We start from the raw sequence: 22,097 nt of genomic DNA, 5'->3' as shown, positions 1-22,097 counted from the left end.
TTCTGCACGACTGACGTACAGAAGCCTGAACAATAAAGATTAGAAAATTAAAATGACAAACTACTAAATTCAGAAACTGACAAAGTTAATCAGCAGGCAGAACAATGAACATCGCTTCATTGCTCCTCGCCTTTTCTTTCCGCCACGAGAGGGAGCCACAGACCAAAATGTCTAAGTGAAGCTTTTTTTTTAGATTTAGTTAAAAGTGGCTTGTGCATTGTGTTTCGTTTTTGTTAATGTTTTCATTGTTAAATATACCTACTTAATTTCAAACACACATTATTAACGGAGGGGCCATGTTCGGGACCTCCAATGAGCAGGGCCCCTTACTGGTTGGGGACACCGGGTAGTTTCCTACTATGTGGTAAATCCGCTTCTGCCTGTTGGTAGCTTAAAAAGCAACGCACTGAGTGGATGAGATACAGAGACAACACTGTGGATAACAATTGCTATTGCATCATAAATCAGAACGCAATAAAGATATTTATTTATTCATTTATTTACAATTTTGGCCATGTAAACATGCATCATTTACATGAAGTCCATATTGATTTGGGGCTCTTAAAATCATTCATTTTGAGGGGGAGGAGTGGCTGGCCAAGTAAAACATTTTAGATACAGGATCAAATTTATACACTGACCCCCATTAATATTTGGTGAAATGTGTTTTGGTTCGTTGCAAAAAGAACCACAAACGTTTTGTATCTATCTATGACGTCATGATGGATATTTGGTCATGCTTTTTTATTATTTAGCAGGTATAGTTTACTTCAGTTGTATTTGCTTCCAGGGGGTAACCTGGCATTATGTAATCCAGATATTTGTAAAATATGCACAGTCATATAGCAATTTAAAAACATGCAAACAAATAAAATAAAATAATGTGCCTGTTTTGTTGTCTTATTTTTTGGTGGGGAGGTGAGGTGATTTGATGGAGTCAACCTTCCATTTGGAGTAGGGAACAAACTGTTCCTGCTCTGATGGATCATAGAGAAAAGTGACTAGAACAGGATAGGCCACAATGTTTCCTCCTTGTCTTAAAGTCCTTGAGACATGCATCCTGAAGGGAAGACAGGTAGCATCGTTTATGAGATTAGGATCGTTGTCCGGTGAGAAAAGACAGGTGTGTCAAAACGTCTAGCTGCTGATTGGTTAGGTGAAGTTGAATAATACTATATAGGTAATCCTTTATCTTCATTGTTCGACCGCCTTTCCAACAACACTTGTAATATTACACAGCTGAATCTTTTCCTGACCATAAAACTATATATTCTGCAGACATTTGACTTGTCCATGTGACCATCTAAACTCTAACTGAGCTTGAAGACTTCAGTATAAAAGTAGGAGCTTCTTTCTTGTAAGAAGTTGTAATAATATGTCATCTTGCCTTTCCATCAGACGGTTTTTGTCCAAAACTGCCCTCAATTGGGAAATCGCTCCCAGGTGAATCCAGAGTTTCTCCACAGAAGGTAAAGGGTTGAAGCATTAGATCAACCAATGAACAACCAGTTACATTTCTGATAATGGAAGGACAAGGATTTGGACAAGGTCACCAGCCAGCGTGAAGAGGAAGAGAAGTGAGGTTGTGATGAAAGAATAAATGATGATTTGTGACCCACAACAAGATGCTGATGGAGTTCTTTTCACTCTACTCCTCATTCTTTAACCCCATTCACTAAATTATCTCAGAACAAAGAAGGAAAGCAGGAATATTGCACTGTAATTTCTACAGCACTGCATGTACAAATTTCCTTAAGGAGATTGTCTTATATTCGCCTTTTTACCTAATTTGTTTTTTCCTTTGTCCTCTGCAGTATTGTCTGTTCCTTTCTGTATCACAATGACATGCGATACATTGTAATTTGCCAACAAATTACAATGAAAGAGTGTATATGAATCTTGTCTAGTCTCTTTCCATTGAGCTCCCACAATTATAGTTTACAATACTTGTCATCAAAACTTTAGAAAAGGTTTACAACAGAAAATCCCTCAAGAGTATAGTTATATTGACAGCATGATAAAACATGTTGTCAATATGTAATATAACATCTTAGCCATACACAATGAAACAAGAACTTATCACTCTGATGGCACTAACATGTTCATTAACTATTAAGGATTTTGAGGAAAAGACTGGCTTTTGTAGGTAATCCATGTTTTGCTATTTGCACAGATTGTTTTGAGAAATGCATTTGCTGCTTTGCAAATGTCAAGGATTATTAAAGAAATGCACCTAAGTGACTGTGAAAAACTCTAAAGGGGCCTTCAAGAGACCATTCTTTTGAAATCATGCATGTTTTCCCATTCAGAGACAGTCTGATCATTACTCCCTGGTTTTAAAGCTAAGTAGTGATTGTTTTCCCAGATCGCTGTGGAAAACCAGGATGTGTCTGCAGAAATCTGATCACAGGGACAGTATTTGAGTTACAGATTAGGAAGGATCCTTACTGAGCACATGTGCTTTTTTACGCTTCAGTCAAATGGTATTTTAAAATACCTGTGTTTGTAGTGATTATACAAATTCTTGGAAAGATAAAGTGAGTAATTTCACCATAACAGACTGTCATCCTGTTATGTTTTACTATGTGCATGCAAACATAAGCTGTGACCTCACACACTCTGGAAACTGTCCTTGAAAGTACTAGCTACCTGAGTGTAAATAGTCAATTGCTGTATTTCCAACAATAGCAAAGGGTTGGCTCAAAAACCGCGGTAATAGAATAAAATCAGCCATTTACACAATGTAAAGGAGGGGTTTCAATAAAAGCCTCAGATAAGAAGCACCCAGAGGACAAGTATAGCTGTGACCTGTGTTGACTTCCTGCATTCCTGAGAGCAGAGGCTCAGTTCATGCTCCAGTCCATCAGATGAAAGGGAAATCCTTCACGGCACACAGCTGTTCGGAGACCCAGGAGAGGCCGCAGCAGAACAATGGAGTACATGTGCTGCAGTGTGGGAAACCAAGACTGTCCCACTCTGACAGCAGCTTACAGGAGTGGTCCAACATAAATCTTCAAGTGAACCCAAACAGAAATTGCTGCAAACCAAGTTCTCATTGCTAGTGAGGCTGACTTTAAATATATAAATTACTATTTTTCCAGAAATACTCAAACTAAATTTTGGTTATTTTTTTATCCATTTTAAAATCAAGTTTTTGTATTGTCTAAGCCTTAAAATACATTTATTCTGGCTTTTTATTTTTTTTTATTTTTTTTTTATTTTTTTACCTATGATCTTCTCTGCAGCTTTGTGAACTTTACAAAGTTAGTTCTGCAGCACTTCCTCAAGAGGAACATGAGTCAAGTTAATCTTGTCGGGAGTCTCCCCTCTCCTTCCCTAATTTGAAAGTATTGCATGTCCTGATATTAGAAAGCCTCCTCAAAGTGGCCCTCTGTGCTCATAATGACAAATACTGAGTCAGCACATGAATGGCCAAGGTGCACATTAAATGCCCTGACAAAGAACAGCACTAATGAGCTCCCTCTCCCAACTTCTCTTTCACCGCCTCTAGCAGACAGACTTTCAGCTCCTCCCTGCTCGCTTTGCCTCACTCCATCTCACTCTGCCTTTCTCCCACTGTGCACTTCTAAGCAAATTACGCTCTTTATCTGAGCCTCTGCAGAGCCAGTACTGTGTGGATCTCTGGGACCTAGAGCTGCTTGGAAATGAAGAGGGAGAGCAGGTTGGTTCGTTGGATCTGGTGGACTGTGGTTGTGACAGCTTTGTTCCTGTTGGGCTTCTGCATTGGTGAGACACAGAAACACAGCCTAACACAAAGTGTATGTTTGGGGCTGTTTGCTTTTGACTCAAATGTCGCAGTATTATGGAGACATTTAGCTTAATCACATGTTTTTTGCTCAGTAACCACTGTAATTGCATTAACAATCTTGATACGAGGAGGTTATATTTTGTGCAGGATTTGTGATGCTGTTTAGCCTCAGTGTGACTGTCACCACTTTGACTCATTCAATATCTTGACACTAACAGCAGGGTAACACTCACTGCCTATAACCACAGCTGTGTTAAAAATATAAGGCTGGCTAAGGCTGGTAATTCTCCACAGCAGGTAAGTGTTTTTGACCAACATCCATGTGACCATCCCCCACTTTGAAGGATTGAGCAACTTAACTCCAAATGAAACAGAAGCAACCTCAAACAATGAATCACTGTAGCTTTGTAGCATTCTTTGGAAAGATACTAACAGCGTTACCTGTAGCAGTGTTGTATATGTCAGATATCAAACATAAAGATTAAACTCAAAGCAAGCTTGAGCTTATTTAAGTTAGGACTGCAGAGCAGCAAACTGCTGCAGGAAGTTAGAAAAGTAGCAATGGTGGCATTGTTTATGATCTATTTATTGAATTTTTTACTTTGTCCTTTGCCACTATCTATTTCACTGTATTGCTTCTGTACTTTTTAATATGTGTTCACTGAAAAATTAACTTTAATGCTAGCAACAATTAGCCAAGCTACCAGTGTTTGAAGTGTCCACTGGAAGATAAAAACCTAAAAGAGACAGATCTTTGCTAGAACCATACTAAACGTGGTATTTTAAGCTTCCCCACATTGCAAAAAATACTTGCACAGTGGTATATGCGGTTAACCTCAAATTGCTCTTACTAGTAACAAATTTAAAGGTAGCCTAATCATCTAAACATCTTTCTTCTGAAGAGATATAACATAAATGCTTTTGGAATGATGCCGACAGTATTTTGATTTGAATCTGACCGAGAACCTGAGGGGGAAGCTGAAAATAAGGGTGATGGGAAAAAGGCTTAATGAACGTCAAAAACCTGGAGTACATTACAAACAAATATATTGTCAAACTAGCAGTGGAAACATAGAAAAAATTTAAACTATAAGAAGATTTATCATTGAAATCTTAATAAATATTTTACCATTGATTATTGACAAGGGTATAAATAATCTTTATGACCTATTAAAATCAAAGTTAAAGCAAAAGTTTTTAGTTTGATACTTTTAATTTTTTCTGTTTTCTTTTGAGATGGGAGGATCTGAATAATTTGGACCTTATCTTTCACTGTTTTACTGTTATCTTCAAAGTAGGGATTTATAAGAAATAATTATTTATCTACATGAGAACTGCTAATTTTTCAAACATCCCGACTGTATGCTTTGTACATTTTGTGTTTTAGGATGGTTCTCAAAACCTTCAAAGGCAACTACGAACAACCACAAGACCTCAAGCAAATACCTGGTGGAGTTTTTGGATGAAATGCAGTCAGACCTGATCAGAGACCATCTCCGGTAAACAAAAGAACCAATTTCAAACGAGGCTTTTCAAAAGTGCCTCTGCACCTAAAAAATTAAAGGAATGCGTTGGCTTCCAATTTCGTTCCGTTTTGCACAGTACCAACAGGCAGAGAAAGACACAACTTTTAAATTTCAAAATCAGACATAAAAGAACAGCTGACACAAGCCTTAAGACCACATGAGTGTCACAGTAACTGTCCTCTTTACAGGAAATTCACCCGTCTCCCCCATCTGGCTGGAACGGAGCAGAACCTTAAATACGCAGAGGAGATCATGAAGGAGTGGCAGGACTTTGGATTGGACTCAGTGGAGATGGTGCCCTATGACATCCTGTTGTCCTATCCCAATAAATCAGAGCCAAACTACATCTCCATAGTGGATCACAATGGGAAAGAGGTAAGGAAGCTGCCAGCAAGATGTGCAGCAAGACTGACTTGTATAGCAGAAGACTGCATTTGTTTTCTTGCATTTTGCATTCAGAATAACCTTCCCCATGTCTGGCGCTCACATTTACAAACTAATTTGACAGCATTCCTTGTGCATGACTGGAAAACATTTAATGAAACAAACCTAATTTACTGTTTTTAGCACTGTGAAGGAAGATTCTCCACAATCACTTCATTTATCCCAATAGGGTGAAAAGATGTGGATTTTCTCACAAATTTCAATGACAAGGCTAATTCAGTCCACAAACTACCTCAGAGTGTGTTTGTGAAGAGCATGTGGGGATCACATACCACTCCAGGCAGTTTCTCCTCCTTCCCTCTGCAAGTTTTCGCTCAGGTCCAAGGTCCTTTTATAGTTTCACTGTGAGATAAACCTCTGCTTGTGTCTTATGACACAGATAATGAAACAGCACAAAACCAACAAAGAACTGGGACTGGGACTAATGCATCCCAGCTGCGTACTGGGATGCATTAAGAAATTTTGACAAAATTTGGATTTACATTCAAGATAATTCAGTAATACTTTTCAGCTGACAAACGTCCAGCTGGACAACACGCATGTCCACTTTTGATCACCATGTCTGGAGGCACAAAGTGAGAAAGTTTGATTTTATGTTAATAAAATCCCAAATATGTTTAAATCTCCACCAGCTCTGTAAAGGTGATGTGTGGTCACTGTTTTTTTTTTTTTTATTTATTTTATTTTCATGATGATTTCAATGTCTCAACACTAATTTAATAAGCTCTCGCAATTTACTGTGGTAGTTTTATATTTAATATTTTGTTCAAATTGTATGTTTTAGTTTATAAAAAGAGATGATACCAAAAGGAAGCAAGCCACAGGAAATGTAAATTGGACTTAGCTACAGTGCTGTAAAGTTTGCTCTTAAATCTATATTTCTTTTAAAATGTAAATTTAAAGTGGCGTTTCATTTTGAAGGAAAAAAAACAAAAGTGATTTGCCTCTAAATCTAATAAAAGCAACAATTGTCACTAGGTGTTTCCCATAACATCAATGAGGAGTATTTTCAGCCCACTTTTCTTTGATAAATTATTTTAATTCAGCCACATTGGAAAATTTTCAAGTATAAAGTTTAAATTAATGCAAAGGCTTCTCAGCTTAATTTAAATAAATTTTTACCAGGCCACTCCAAAATTGAGACAAAATGGACAGTAAAATTCAGTTCATCTAACTCTCATGACCCAACAGCTGAACATGAAATTTGTTCCAAAAATATACCAGAGCTGATTGACTAATTGAACACAAGTGATGCGAAAAACACACAAGGGAAAAACACAAAGGCAGAGTAAAAATAAATCTGTGACACAGTGTAACAAAGTTAAAAAAATGCAACCACAAACCCAATAAACTTAAAGAATATTGTCTAAATTAGTTAGTCTGCTTCTTATCTCCTGAAATTAGTAAATTAACAATTCTGTGTAAAAGCAAACTAAAATGAAGTTTTTTGATTATATATTTGTTATAAGTTGGATCTGCTTTTTTTATTATTGCTATGTTAGTTTCTATTAACAAAATGGAGAGCCATAAAAAACTCAATATTTTAATTTGTGTATGTTGATCAAAGCACAAATATTTAGTGTCCTTTATTTGTTTCGGATAGTGGAGTTCAAAATGCATATTTACTTGGAGGCTATAAAGTTTATTGTATTGAGTCTTTTCAAATCAGACAACATAGTAAAGCAGGGCTGAAACAATTAATTGGATTAATCGTGAGCAGTAATTAAGGCAAAACTGTAGAAAATATATACATATACATTTTGCATTTAAGATAAAACCCTTTTTTTGTCTGTATATATAATCTACATATGTTATTAGAAGTATTTTTAGCTGCAAATGCATCCTTTTCTACAAATGATCAAGCTTACACTGAAGGAATGCTATGTCATTGCATTTTAGGCAATTAAATTTATATTTTCTTATTTTGAAAAGTAAATAAATTATTTATTTGTATTTTTGGCATTGTATGAACTAAACTCAGTGTCTAGAATAAGATATCTGGAGTTGTTTTTATCTGATTACTTGACTGCGATTACTAATCATCAGAAAAGTTGACAACTAAGATAATATTTAACTGCAGCCCTGTTTATTATTATATTGTACCATGCTGCAATATATTGCATGAAATTGTGTAACGTATTATGTAGTGTGTAGTGCTTTGTATCATATTGTGTCATATTATATTAGATTGTAATTGCATCAAAGTCAAAATGAGTTAAAAGCACACAATATGTTGCATCAGATTGTATTACTGTGTAACTGATTGTGTCGTATTCTTTACATGTTGGTTGTGTCAAATATCATTGTTTCGTGTCAAATCAAAAAAATAATGATAATATGAAGCACAAGGAACTTCAAAAAGCTGGCAACAGATTCAATTATTCAGCTTAATGTCATTCTGGTCTCACTATGTCTTCGCTCTGTCAGGTTTTTAACACCAGCTTGGCTGAACCAGTTCCACACGGCTATGAGGACGTCTCCAACATTGTGCCTCCATACAGTGCTTACTCTCCCAAGGGACATCCAGAGGTGCATTCAGATCCACACATTCACGATGAAACAGAAAGCAGTGCAGCAAAATATGGTTCCTCTTTATTCCATGTCCCTTTAGGGAGATTTGGTGTACGTGAACTACGGCCGAACAGAGGACTTTTTCCAGTTAGAGAGAGAGATGAACATCAGTGTGACAGGGAAGATTGTAATAGTCAGATATGGGAAAATATTCAGAGGCAATAAGGTATTTAAAGATGTGATCTGAACTCGACGGACTTACATTACACTTTTTTCTCCTAACATTTAATTTGCCTTGTCAGTTCCCATGACATGACCAACATTAATAAGCACTTTCTCTTGTGCTCATTCTGTCTCAAAGGTGAAGAATGCCATGTCAGCAGGAGCAAAGGGAATCATTATGTTCTCTGATCCTGTTGATTATTGGGCTGCAGGAGTCAAGGTAACCTAATATAAAGTTTAAAAAAAAACCACATTCCTGGTAAAAACAGTAAGAAATGTAGTATTCATTCTCTCGATCCCTTGTTATTTACCATCTGGGACATTGTGAGTGGTGGGAAATAGATAGAAGACAACTTCTGTCACTAATCGTGGCTTTGTACAGCCGTACCCTGACGGCTGGAACCTGCCTGGCGGAGGAGCTCAGAGAGGAAATGTTCTCAACCTGAATGGAGCAGGAGATCCCCTCACACCAGGATACCCGGCTAAAGGTGTGCTAAAAAAGGTTTCTATAGCCTGCATGAGTGCATAAAATGTTTAGCAAAAGTGTTGATGTCCCTTGAACATTTTCATGTTTTGTCACAGTCACAGAGAAAGCCACAGGAATTTCAAACTCGCCGCACGCCAGTGGAATAACAGCACAGCACAACAAGTGCTGTTATTCCAAAGCACTTGTTATGCTGTGGAATAACAGGCATGTTATTCTACAGCTCACCTGTAGAATACACAGTCTGTTCAGATGTGACCTATTTGTGTTTTCTGAACGGCAAACAAAATTATTTAAGTGGTTGAAAAGTACAAAGCATAAACCTGAACCTGAACACCTTCACTATAAAACTGATCCCCACATTATGCTGTGGGGATCAGGTCATTATCAATAGGAATCTGGATTAAACCTTAAAAAAGGAATCCTGGGTAGAAAGCTTGGAGAGGACTTGAGGTTATAGCTGAGGTTTATATTTTAGCAAGAGAGCTAGCCTGAACACAGGCAGAGCTGCAGAAAAAGAGTTTAGATCAAAGCATATCCATGTGTTCAAATGGCTAAGCCATTCTTCAGCTAAATAAGCTGAAGAATGGAAAATCATAAAAACTTTCCTATCAATTTAAACTGACAAAATGAGAGAAAGTTACGGATGTATTAGCAAAGAAAAGTAGATAGGACAGCTTGTCACACTTGTGTGTTTTCGTCCAGAATACACCTACAGGCTCAACCCGGAGGAAGGAGTCGGACTTCCCAAGATTCCAGTTCATCCGATCGGCTTCCACGATGCAATACATCTCTTAAAGTACATATTTTCTCTACTAGGTGACGATGATGATAAGTGTCCAAATCATCATCTAATATGCAAAGTACTGTTTGCATATTTGCTGTAGGTATAATAGTCTTTAATTTTTTATGTAAAATATTTACGATGTATTTGAAACAGAAACATGGGGGGACAGATTCCACCCAACAGCTGGAAAGGAGCTCTGAATGTCTCCTATAAGACTGGACCGGGCTTCACGGAAGACTTCAAGAGTCAGTAAGTGTTCCTGATACTGAAGTTATCATTCAGCAATAAGATGATACTCACACTCCCTCATTTGTTAAAATCAACATCTCTTCTGTTAAACTGTCCGTCTGCCACTTCAGTTCGGTCTTCACTCTGTTTCGATTTATTAGGTGCCTCACTCTGCCCTCTTTGTTTCTTGTTGCTCTGTTGCAAACCTGTGACCCTTTGGTGGCAAGCAGCCAGTGGAAGCACAATAATGCCTCTTGTGCCTCTTGTCTGTGACACACATTCGTTTTCACACATAACCCTGCATGGAAACAGCATGCTGCACAGCAAACACACTTAGAAACTAGAATAAATGTTTTCCTTGCAGCAGGCATTTAATGTTGAGCTAAATTTGACATTGGCTCCTTTTGGTGTTTATTTCTCATCTTTGTTTGGATCCTGTTTTGTTGCAGTAAGGTCCGAATGAACATCTACAGCAACAACCAGGTAACCAGGATCTACAATGTCATTGGAAAGATCAGAGGAGCTTTGGAGCCCGGTACTTATTTATTTAAAGTCAACTCATGAAACCTGCTGTCTATTATTATACATGGTTGCTACCAGAATAGTCTGATGCTTGCAGGCATAGACAGGGCAAGTTTTGTGTCAGGGCTACAAATCTATTATTAAAAAAATTGCAGAGCGGTTTATTAAACTCACATCATTACATTCCTAAAAATAACGGCCTAAATCATATTTCAGCAAAAGTAAAAAACCAACCCCTTTTTGTTGTCGAAAGATGATTTAAGCAAAAAGAAAATCACTTTTGGCATAAAAGGCAATATACTTATAAGAAAGTGCGGTTTGAACTGCTACTGTACAGACAGACATGTGATCCTGGGAGGGCACCGTGACGCCTGGGTGTTTGGAGGAATCGACCCGATGTCTGGAGCAGCACTGGTTCATGAAACAGTGAGGAGTGCTGGCAAGCTGCTCAAAAAAGGTGCAACTTCTCAAATGAGTAAAACAGATAACAGATTCAGCGATCAGTTTTTCATCATCTCTATCTGATCGTGGTGTAGGTTGGAGGCCGAGGAGGACTGTGATATTTGCCAGCTGGGATGCAGAAGAGTTTGGTCTTTTGGGATCGACAGAATGGGCCGAGGTAGCACAGAAGCAATCATGAATACAGGCTTATTGACACGTAGACGCACTGACTGAACTTCATCAATCCCAACAGGACAATGCCAGGCTGCTGCAGGAGAGAGCTGTGGCCTACATCAATGCAGACTCTGGCATAGAGGGTGAACAAAAAAGAGCGTGACTCTGTTCTCTCAGTCAGAAATAGTCGATTTGATTGGTTTAAATTTGTCTTTTGAAATTCCAGGTATGTACACGCTGAGGGTTGACTGCACTCCGTCACTGCACACGTTAGTCTACGACCTCACCAAGCAGGTGAGCACAGCCTGTCTGATACATGTGGTTCTATTAAGTGTTCACTTATGAGGTTCATAAATATCATATCCATCTTGGGTTTTTAATAATGCAACAATCATACATAAAGTTAAAAAAAGGATCTCACACCATGTTGATGTGAAATCTGGTGGATTGTGGATCGTGACATTTTTCTTCCAGCAACTCTCAGTTTATTCATAATAACTTTAAGCCATTTACTTATTTGTGAAGGAGACAGTGTGTGTCAGATGGACAGAGCTCGCAACACAAAAATGTCTAAAACAGGGCAACGTTTCCAAATACACATTAAAGCTGGTTTTGGATTGAATAAAGCAGAATTACATTAAGCTTTTGAAAAAGTTCAAATATTCAACCTACTGAAATTTAGAGACAAGTCTTAAATACCAGATTCATTCAAAGAAAGCAAGAAAAACTTTCCATAAACTTTAAAAAAAGAAGAAAAACTTCAAATTTTTCCTCTTACCATTTCTGTTCTGTTGGTTTCAACTACACAGTCACAAATATACTAGGACATTAGTGGCTAATAGGCTATTATCAAGCCACAGCTGGTTGAGGTTCTTTTAACCAGACATATAGAGAAACAGTTAAGTATTAGATTAAAAAAAGTAAAATTTTATGCTTTTAAAATGTATTGAAGTTGGTTGTTTAATGTATAAGCCTTCAAAGAGGAACAGTTTCCATGGAATATTAAAATCAATAAACAGTAAGATTCGTGATGGAAGTGTATACGTTTTTTTCCAAAATCTGTTTAAATGTCCTATCTTCTTGTTTTGTTTTTTAAATCTTGTCCAGGTTTGATTCTCTGTCCACATTTCTGTGTAGATATCAAGTCCAGAGGAAGGAGAGGAGGGATTCTCTCTGTATGAGAGCTGGCATAAGAGGGACAACTGGACCAATGACCGTGATGCTCCCCGGTATAAAACCTTGTGATTTTATTTAGATAACCACAAACTGTAATATACAAACAAGTTAAGAAGAAAAACCATTCTCTAAATGTTGTTTACTGTATATGTTTGTCAACAAAAATAATCCCAAATCATGAATAATTAACCTAGAGGGATGTTGCTGAAGTGCTAAATGGGCACTAATTTCTCTCTACCTACTTTGAAATAGTATGGTTTAATGTGTTTCCTCCAAATCTTAAAACATTCATTTGTAACTATACATTTACAGTTTTCATAATGCAGCTTACACACCCAAACACTGTCCAGTAGCAAAGTAGAAGCGCAGCGGTAAATAATTGGTGTTTCCAACCACCAGTAACCAGTAAGAAAGTTCCACACTTAAACTGAGCGTATAAACAAATTGCAGCATAAAATAGTGCCACCTACTGGTTCAATTAAGGTAAAAACAAATGCTCCTATATTTGTGTTGGCCTCTGCATGTGGATTTTATATGTTTCTCTAATATTATTTGCAGAAATGTTTATGCTTAAGGTTGTACAAAGACTTAGGCTGTGGCAAAATCAATTCAGATCATAGACTTTAAGTTTTTGTTTTTTAATATCATCAGTGTTTTGTGAACTATATGGTTTAGAGTTTTGATTCGATACTGAGCACTTCTTAAAACAGCAGATTTCAATTTTCTCCATTTCCTTCGGATCGCCTCACCCAGTCTCTTTGACAAAATGAAATGATGATGCAGTCATCACTACCTGACCATGTTAGCCTGGTCAGTAGTAACAATGATACTTTTTGTTTTTGACTTTTCTCATAGTATTTCCCTTTTTTGTTATTTTGTGTTTTTTCAAAGTACTTTTAACCGATTTGTGCGTTCTTTTTTAGCCAGATAAGAAGATTTTGCTACTTGTTTTCCGAGAGTCGCTGACATGTGATTTGATTCATTTTTAACCAGCTGTCATAAGTCTTCACAGCTGTTATTGCACCAAAGACTGTTGTAAAAGTCTGTGTTTTGAATGCTTCCAGATGGAGAAAAAATAATGTAATCTACATTAAGATAAACTGAAAAACAATGAAGTGTGATTATAAAAGAAAAGAAGTTAATGTGATGCCTTTTGCAAACTATTAAATTTATGTGATAACTTCTCAGATGAAAAATAGGCAACCATTTAAAATATGTTGTCTATTCTTAGCTAATTATTTGGAAGGAAATATACGTAAATCCAAAAATCACTAAGTATGTCTTCCTTCCTGGTTTGATTTAGGATCAGTAAACTTGGGTCAGGCAGTGATTTTGAGGCCTATTTTATCCGGCTGGGAATCACGGCAGGCAGAGTCAGATACACCAAGAACAAGGTGAGACTCTTCAGAGTGCTAGATCTGCACACATGTCCAACATATTCAATAATATTCCTTCACATTGGATATTTTAAATTTATAAAGTGTGAGCCTGTAGAGGGGTGCTTTGTTTGACTGACGTAGCGCTTTCTAATCCTTTCTTACTCTGCTGATGTTGCACTGAAAAATCTCTTTGACATGCCAATTTTGAAAAGTTAGCAAATTTCTAATAGTTAGTAATAATTAAGAAAAGCGTCGTACTACAGTTTGGCTCTGAGCTGAGTCTTGCTCATAAATGTAGGAGGTAATTATATTAAGAACTAACAGAAATGTTCTGTTCTCTGTATGTTTGTGTGTCCATTCAGAAAACAGAGCGATACAGTAGCTACCCTGTCTATCACAGTGTGTATGAAACCTTTGAGATAGTGGAGAAGTTTTATGACCCGACCTTCAGGAGGCTCCGGGCGGTGGCTCAGGTGAGAGGAGGTCTCATCTTCCTGTTGGCAGATTCCCAGGTGCTTCCTCTCGATGCTAATGAGTACGCAGACTCCCTGAGGAAGTACGCAGACAGCATCGCACATCTGGCACAGACACACACAGAACTAATGGAGACGTACAAAGTGTCATTCGGTGAGCTCATGTTCACCTTTACCTGTTGATACTGTTTAGGCACTACTGCTGTTTAGGCACTAATGCTTGGTGACGTATTTTTGCAGCTGGAGTTAATTCTTTTCTAAGGTTTTTTTTTTTTTTTCTAGAATCTCTGTTTTCTGCAGTGGAAAACTTTACGAATGCAGCCAAAGGTTTTCATGAGCGTCTGCAGACTCTCAACATAGAGGAGTAAGAGCTTGAACCTTTTACATCTGTGGTTAAACAGAAAATAACAATAAATAACTGCTTCAATACTCTAATTTGTGCAAACATAGAAACTGTTGTTCCTTTCAACAGTGATTTCCACTGCAGTGGTATTTTGTTTTAGTCCTTTACAGGTGCGAATCATGAATGACCAACTCATGTACCTTGAGAGAGCCTTCATCGATCCTCTTGGCTTGCCAGGCAGACCCTTTTACAGGTTAGTGCTCTTCATACTTTGATAACAACTCTACAGAATAAATACAAATATTAATTACTCTGACAACTTATCACCACTGTACATGGTAACTGTTTTGGCTCTTTATATGAATGTTTGCTCCATTATTCCTTGTATCCACATTTTTCTGAGCAGAGAAGAGCTCAGGTTTAATCTGCCAGATAACGTTTTAGATGAGTGTCTGTCAGTAGGAATGAAAATCAGGACGCTGATAGTATGACAAAATGTTTGACATTTACAGAGAGGGCTTTAAAACTCAATTTTTCCAACGTCATAGTGGAAAATTTTAAATCTAACACATTTATGTTTTTCCATATTATTATTTTAATTTCACCTATTTCCATGTAGATGTTCCTATACATCCATCTGATCTACAACAAACTTTGGCTCCAAAATTATAATTTTATACACTTAAAAAACACTGAGTAGATCAACTTACCCACCTTTTCAGGTGCAAAATTGATTTACTCAGTTATTTCAGTAATTGTCTTATATAATTCTTGTGCTACACTCAACTATTAAGTAATTTTAACTGTTGCTGCAGCCAAAGAAAACCCTCACATCATACATATTTCTTTAATGTTTTCTTTAGTTTGATGCTTAGTCTTTCATGAATTCATCCAAGGCCATACTACTTTATTTTGCTTTAGAGCTTTACAGAGGATGTCCAGCTTTTCTCCTGTTTAATTTCAGCATGTTTTCAAGAAATACACAAATATATTGTCTCATATCTCCACTCCTGTAACACAATGCTGTCTTTTCTCCCCCATCTCTACTCTGTTTTTCAGGCATGTGATTTTCGCTCCCAGCAGCCATAACAAGTATGCAGGGGAGTCTTTTCCTGGGATATACGACGCACTGTTTGACATTGAGAACTCAGCTGACCCAGAGAAGGCCTGGCGGGAAGTTAAGCGGCAAATCAGCATAGCAGCATTCACAGTTCATGCTGCTGCCATGACTCTGACACCACCTGCATGAAAGCACAGTCTGAAGCACAGAAATCAGAGGATTGTAACATCACGATGTGATGAGACTATATTTTTATCTTCAACACACTTAGACTAATTAAGCTCTGCAGCTTATCAGGTCAGTTTTCCAGACCTTGGTGAGTGCAGTAAATGTGATCAAAAAGCAAATTTATTTGTTTCTAATGAATGGTTTGTTACAAGAAACAACAATAAAAACACTGTAAACAACAAATTATTGATGTTTTTCTTTAACACAGAATAAGGAGAAATTTATGTGGCTTTTTAATATTTAAGTCTTATAGATTTACCCACTATAGCAATGACCCATGGATCAATGTATCATAAAAGCATTTATTTATATGTACTGTAAACACAAGCAGTTAATGTTGGTGGTGTAGGGAAGTTTTTTAAATTAATCAAAGGACCATTATCAAAGTGGTGCTATAAAATTCTTTAACCATTCCACTTCAAAGTCAAGTTCACAATCTTGCCTGAACAGACCAGCTGTGGGATCATTGTTGAACACACGAGGGCACAACCTTCATATTTCCAACACTGACACTTTCTAATAGTATGTCATGTAATCACCTGTTCAAAGAATGTTGGTAAATATCGACATGTTTATACATATCACAATTTATTTGTCTTCCTCAAAAAGACATAGACAAAAAAGAATAAATTTTCTGTTGCTGTTCCACATTCATGGAGGGAAGTACTTCAATGCAAACATTGATATGCTCTATTTAACTGAAGCTATACTAATGAGCTGTAAAAGTAAATGGGAATTAAAAGTTATGACAAATTTATGGTTTATATTTATCACTATGTAATGTGACAATGTGCAACATGACACTTTATTTCAATGCTACTTTTGTTTGTCAGAAACACAGGCCCAATTTTAAGTAGTTAAATGTTGGGTTTCAGTCTATGTTCTCACTATCTGCTTTGTATGCCTATCATCTCAAAATTGTCAGAAGAACCTTAAATATCTAGGAAAAATCTTCTTCAAATACCATGCGCATGATTACCTTGCTGAACACAGAGAAATATTACATGGAAAAGTACTAAACATAATAAGAAAATACTAGAAAAAAACCTAAAAGTATTAATTACAGTGTATCATGACACTTCCTCTTAACTAGAATCTCTATTAGGTTTTATTCCTACGTGTAAAGCAACTTTTAATCCCATGAAAGGTGTAATATTTGCATGGGCCGTTGTGTTGTTGGCCTCAACATAGGTGAGTTCTGGTACAGTGTTTTGCATAAATACAAATATAATCTTACTTCCCTTTTTATAAAAGACAAGTTCATAAATGTGAAACGTACTTTCACGCTTCACAGTTTCACCATTTAGATACCAAAGGACACCTTCCTAAACGTCACCTTCCTAAAATAATGGACTTTGGGGTAAAATGAATGTACTTAAGTGGCCCATCCAGACCACTCAAGTGGTCTGATGGGCCGGTCTGACCACTCAGACAACTTAAATATCAACTTAAATATATTTAAGTTGATATTTAAGACTTAAATATCAACTAAGATCTTTGAACACATCTGAAAACGGCCGTGCACTGAAGCTTGACATTTTACATTTGAGAGTTTGAAACTGTAGGTTCTCAGGCTATAATTGCTGTTAAAATTGTATATCTCAACAAGAGCCAGGAAAGCTAAAAAAAATTTAAACATTATTCAAATATAAGGGATTAACTGGGACAAGAGGCTGTTTTATTACACAGGCCTACCTGCTTTCCATAATAGGACTGATCTTTGAAGAAAATGTAAATAGCTGTTTTCCATCTGAAAAATGGATCATGTAGGTGTGGTCAGTCACATAAAAAGAGAATAAATATTTTTAAAGTTCACTCTCAAGATCTATGCCTCTTCTGTGACAGCTTTGGTTTGTAACAGCAAGTTCTGCTTCACTAGGTGAGTTTACAATAAAGCATTGACATAATACAAGATATTATTTAAATTCAAGATCTTGACTAATTACCCTGTAATTTATAAATAGATGTAAACTGCAAAATATGTTGAATCACAATCAAGTTTAAAATATCAGTGTGTGCAATATCACAACTGTAAATGATTACTTCAATGCAATATGTGGTAGGATATTACATTTTAAGTGTTATGAATTCATACCCTGCATATGAACAAGTTTAGCAAGTTTGATGGACTCTTAACTACCTTTGACGTTTACCCAAAGGTAACCTACTGTTACCCAAAGGTAAACGTCAAAGGTTTACCTTTAGGTAAAAGTTTGATGTTTACCCAATTTTATTATGTTTTTTATTTTTCATGTCTGAGATACTTTTGAATCTCAAACTTGAAAAAGGAGACATTACGTGGGTAATGGAGCTCCTGGACAGGAGTGCGGGGATTTACGCATTGGCAGAGAAAAGAATCTGGATTAACAGTAATCAATACAATCCTTGCCATTTTTCAGTTCAATAAAAGTTATTAAGCTGCAGCAGAAACTCTCTGTATGCAAAGAAAACAATAACCATCCTAGTGACAATCATTGTTCAATCATTTGATTAAACTTTCTTTTCATTTCTAAAAGGTTAAAGGCCATGGATCATCGGCTCATTCTACTAATGTTGCTGAGTATGTTCCTATATTTTACGATTTTGTGTTCCTAATTAATATTTGTTTTGTTCTTTTTATAGAAAATATATAATTATTTATATATTTACTCACATTTGTTGGTTCTCTAAACCTACTGTTCATTTCAATTTTGTGTTGAAAGTGTCTGGCTTCATTCATCGAGCCACTATTTTATCAGAAGTCCAGAAGTGTTGCACATCAACAAAAAGGAATACATTTTTACATTGTCTTGTATAAACTTTAATCAAGCAGTTTGGCATTTAGCAAGCTACCCAATAGACTTGAGCAGCAGAGGACTGTAATTGTCAGATACTTTAGTGCTATGAAATTTTTACAAGTTGAAAGTCACACATTATGTTTTCTTCCTTGTTTATATAATTTAGCATTGTTTAAAAACATAATAAAGCTTATCAAGATTTTGTTGGAAATAAGTCCACATCCAGCCATCTATTTCAAATATTTTGAAACCAGTAAAGTCTCCTTGTTTAATTTCCAAATCAATCAATCAATCAATCAATCAATCAATCAATCAAATTTTATTTGTATAGCACATTTCAGCAGCAAGGCATTTCAAAGTGCTTTACATCATATCAAACACAGAAACACAATGCAACATAGAATCAACAATCAAAACACGACATTAAGTCAAGTTCCATCAATAAATTTGTAATTGATTACGTTTCAAATACAATCCTAAACAGGTGGGTTTTTAATATGACACCCAGCTTTAATCTTTAACCTTTGGTTATTATATTCAGAAAGTCGTAACACCAAACTGTTGTACTCTGTCATTTTATATGGTGGATCCATGAAAATATGGAATATATAACCCCTCACATTATTTCCCTGTGTTTTAGCAACCATCCAGCCACGCTCTGCTACAGCAACATCCTGTAAAAAGGAAATCACAATTCAAAGTTGCCCAAAGGCATGGACAATCAAAGACAACAACATAAATGGCAAAGACGTTTTGACAGTTTCATGTGGTCCGTGTTTTAAAAATTACTTCAAACTGGTATTAAGAGCTTTGCCAAGGGATTGTTCTTGGCCAAATGCCGGTACCTACTCGTGCCTTGAAGTTGTGGTGAAAGGTGATATATTTTACATGCCTTAGTTTTTATCATGATTATAAATGTTGTAAACTAAACTCTGAATTATGTGCCTAAAGGAACATGTTTTTGAATTCTTTATATTTTCATATTGTATAACTCAGATGTTTGTTTTCAAGCTCTAGGAAACACTTACAAAATGTGCAAAATATGCTGCCAAAAACATTCATGCTCTGCTCCAAATTTCTGCAGGGACTGTAAAGAGAGGTAATTATGTCATGTGGTGATTATTTTAAACATATACATAGGGGAAATAAACATTGAACAAGTTAATGTCAGAAAATATGCTTCTAATTGGGCTACTCACATTTAATTTATAGCAAATGTTTGTAACAATCTACATAATACTCTCAGAGATGATATTGATCCAAATTACATTCTAAATTTTAAGTTGAATAGCTTTCAGAATAACTACTGAACATGCTTACTGAAATCATGCTTATTGATAAGGGTGACACAGAAACTAGGAACACAATCTGACACATTCTTCCTCACAAGCCATCTTCAAATGTAAAAGACTGGGGGGAAATTATGCATCAGTAAGGAATAAGGAAATAAGGAATAAGGAAAATGATATTTTCTTCTTTCCATATTTCAGTCGGGTGATTGACTAAGTAAAGGTTTTCTTGGCTGAGCTTGGGTTGATTAGCATATGAAAACAATCTAACTTTATTTCATATTCAGATGTTTATCAATAATGTCATGGGATATTTGTGGTTTCATCTTTCTTTTGGTAATATGAGATTGCCTTGCAGCAAGTGCTCTAAAACAGCCCCAACCTGTGATGTACCCACATCCAGAAGTCAATGTCTGTATTTTATTTTGGGAAGATGTGCAGGGCCATTCCTTCTCTAATCATGTGTGTATGCCAGGGGTCAGCAGCTTCAGTCCTCAAGTGCCACTATCTTGCAACTTTTGGAGTTATCCCTGCTCCAACACACCCAAATCAAGAGGATGAAAACCTTCTTTACATCCATTTCCTGTGTTGCTTATTGTTATTACATCTAATCTAATTTATGGGCTTCGTGTCACATTTCTGCATTTGTGAAATACTTGATTTGTCACCGACATCTGGTGTAAGTCAACAGGCACTTTAGAAATATTTTTACTGAAACGATTTGTTCAATAGTTATTTTCCCAAGCACACACTTACACACACATTTATTTACAGTATGTATAATGTCCAATATTGTTTTGTGATAACTAGATTTTTCTATTACAGAAAAGAGTTATTCTTTAAAACAACCGGCTTACCAGTTGAAATAAAAATTAAGGATTCTACCTGTGAACTGTCTGAAACTGAAAGTACTTTTGATGAAACAAGTAAGTACTTTAGCACAAAACGATTACACTGTCCTACAGATTTTATTATTATATTTTATTTACTGGTTTTGTTGTATCCTCTTGTTTGTTTGCCTAATTTTGGTTTTGCCTGTATATTTACCTATATTTGCGGATGGGGCTACAGGTGCTTTTCCACAGGTGTTTTTGTTATATTTGCAAATTAGCTACAAGGAGCCCATGGTTGCTGTATGAAAGTGTTTCTAGAACCATCTTCTTATGTGCTTCAGTACAAAAGTAATGAATATGAGTTTTTTGGTTTAAGGTTCATCTCTGCAGTTGTTTAATGAAACAAAAAGTTGGATTGAAGCCTTGAATTACTGCGATCAACTGAGTTTCTCTCTGGTCGAAATAACTAACCAGACAGTTTGGGACGAGCTAAAGAACATCTTGGTAAACAAGACAGAATTGCAGAAAGGGGTCTGGGTCGGCCTCGAGCGGTCCATTTTTGGCACCAACATAAAGTGGCAGTGGACATCGGGAGCCAAAGCTGAACAGTCTGAGTGGATCAGCAGTTTTCCGGCTAATGGTCTCAACAATCACTGTGGAAAGATTGTCTGGAGTAATCAGTCAAAAAACATCCAGCTGCTTGATGCCAACTGCCATGATGAATTACCCTTCATCTGCCAAGGTGAACTGTTCACAGTAGAGTCCAGTTTGACATGACATTTATGTAGATTGCAAATATGTTTTAATGAGGAGCCTGATATAAACAATGGACATCAAGATTTGACTAAAAAAACCAAAACAAAAATACATTAAAAAATAAAATAACCATGTCTTTCCTTTACAGATACGACTGTGATGCCTGAAAACTAAATTAATCTTACTCTGGAGGATTGTTTTGAATCACTGCTGGTGTACTTCTCGCACGCCTTTCAAATAAAATTTGGTGTTTTGCCTTTCTTACATATTTTTCTTTTGTACAGCATAATACATAGGTTCTTACAATTTATTACAATTTGCTATTTAACTATCAGTTCTGTTGAAGAATAGCTACCTTAAAATAAAAGTTTCATTCATTGTCTTGGTTTAGAGAATATATATACTTTCATAATATCTGCTGTTCAAAACAATAAATTGAACCCAATTTTATCTAACATTGAAGGCGTCCTGTCTCACTGGGTCATGATTTCTCTAGATTTGATGTCTTTAAGTGCAACCTTACCGAGGTTGAAATAAACAACAGTCTGCATCAGCATGAGCGCTGCTGACGCGGGGTATGTGTGGGAAATGGTCCCCCCACCTTCTTTATCTGTGCTCTCTAGTGTCCCCCATGCACGCTACATGCGCTACAAAACTGTTTCCCACTTCTTGAAA

General features: G+C 36.4%; 2 protein-coding genes across 2 annotated transcripts; both read left to right on the top strand.

The window, feature by feature from the left end:
• The first annotated feature begins 3,521 nt into the window (after positions 1 to 3,521).
• Positions 3,522 to 15,950, top strand: naalad2 (N-acetylated alpha-linked acidic dipeptidase 2). The gene is made up of 20 exons (XM_028045437.1): positions 3,522 to 3,747; positions 5,157 to 5,268; positions 5,484 to 5,670; positions 8,167 to 8,268; positions 8,351 to 8,476; positions 8,612 to 8,692; positions 8,855 to 8,960; positions 9,662 to 9,755; positions 9,897 to 9,992; positions 10,421 to 10,506; positions 10,831 to 10,950; positions 11,030 to 11,112; positions 11,188 to 11,251; positions 11,335 to 11,402; positions 12,246 to 12,337; positions 13,588 to 13,678; positions 14,026 to 14,290; positions 14,419 to 14,500; positions 14,640 to 14,732; positions 15,539 to 15,950. The coding sequence occupies exons 1-20, from the start codon at positions 3,666 to 3,668 to the stop codon at positions 15,726 to 15,728; spliced, it is 2,220 nt and encodes a 739-aa protein (XP_027901238.1). The 5' UTR covers positions 3,522 to 3,665; the 3' UTR covers positions 15,729 to 15,950.
• Positions 15,951 to 17,564: 1,614 nt separating this feature from the next.
• On the top strand, positions 17,565 to 21,884 carry LOC114161844 (uncharacterized). The gene is made up of 7 exons (XM_028045444.1): positions 17,565 to 17,646; positions 18,284 to 18,327; positions 19,185 to 19,418; positions 19,562 to 19,643; positions 20,659 to 20,759; positions 21,043 to 21,408; positions 21,571 to 21,884. Exons 2-7 carry the CDS (start codon positions 18,294 to 18,296, stop codon positions 21,594 to 21,596), a joined length of 843 nt encoding a protein of 280 aa, XP_027901245.1. The 5' UTR covers positions 17,565 to 17,646; positions 18,284 to 18,293; the 3' UTR covers positions 21,597 to 21,884.
• Positions 21,885 to 22,097: the final 213 nt, after the last annotated feature.

Source organism: Xiphophorus couchianus, chromosome 18 (assembly GCF_001444195.1).
Source record: "Xiphophorus couchianus chromosome 18, X_couchianus-1.0, whole genome shotgun sequence".
NCBI lineage: Eukaryota > Metazoa > Chordata > Actinopteri > Cyprinodontiformes > Poeciliidae > Xiphophorus > Xiphophorus couchianus.
The sequence above is the reverse complement of the archived record's forward strand: the minus strand, read 5'-3'. Positions and strand labels throughout refer to the sequence as shown.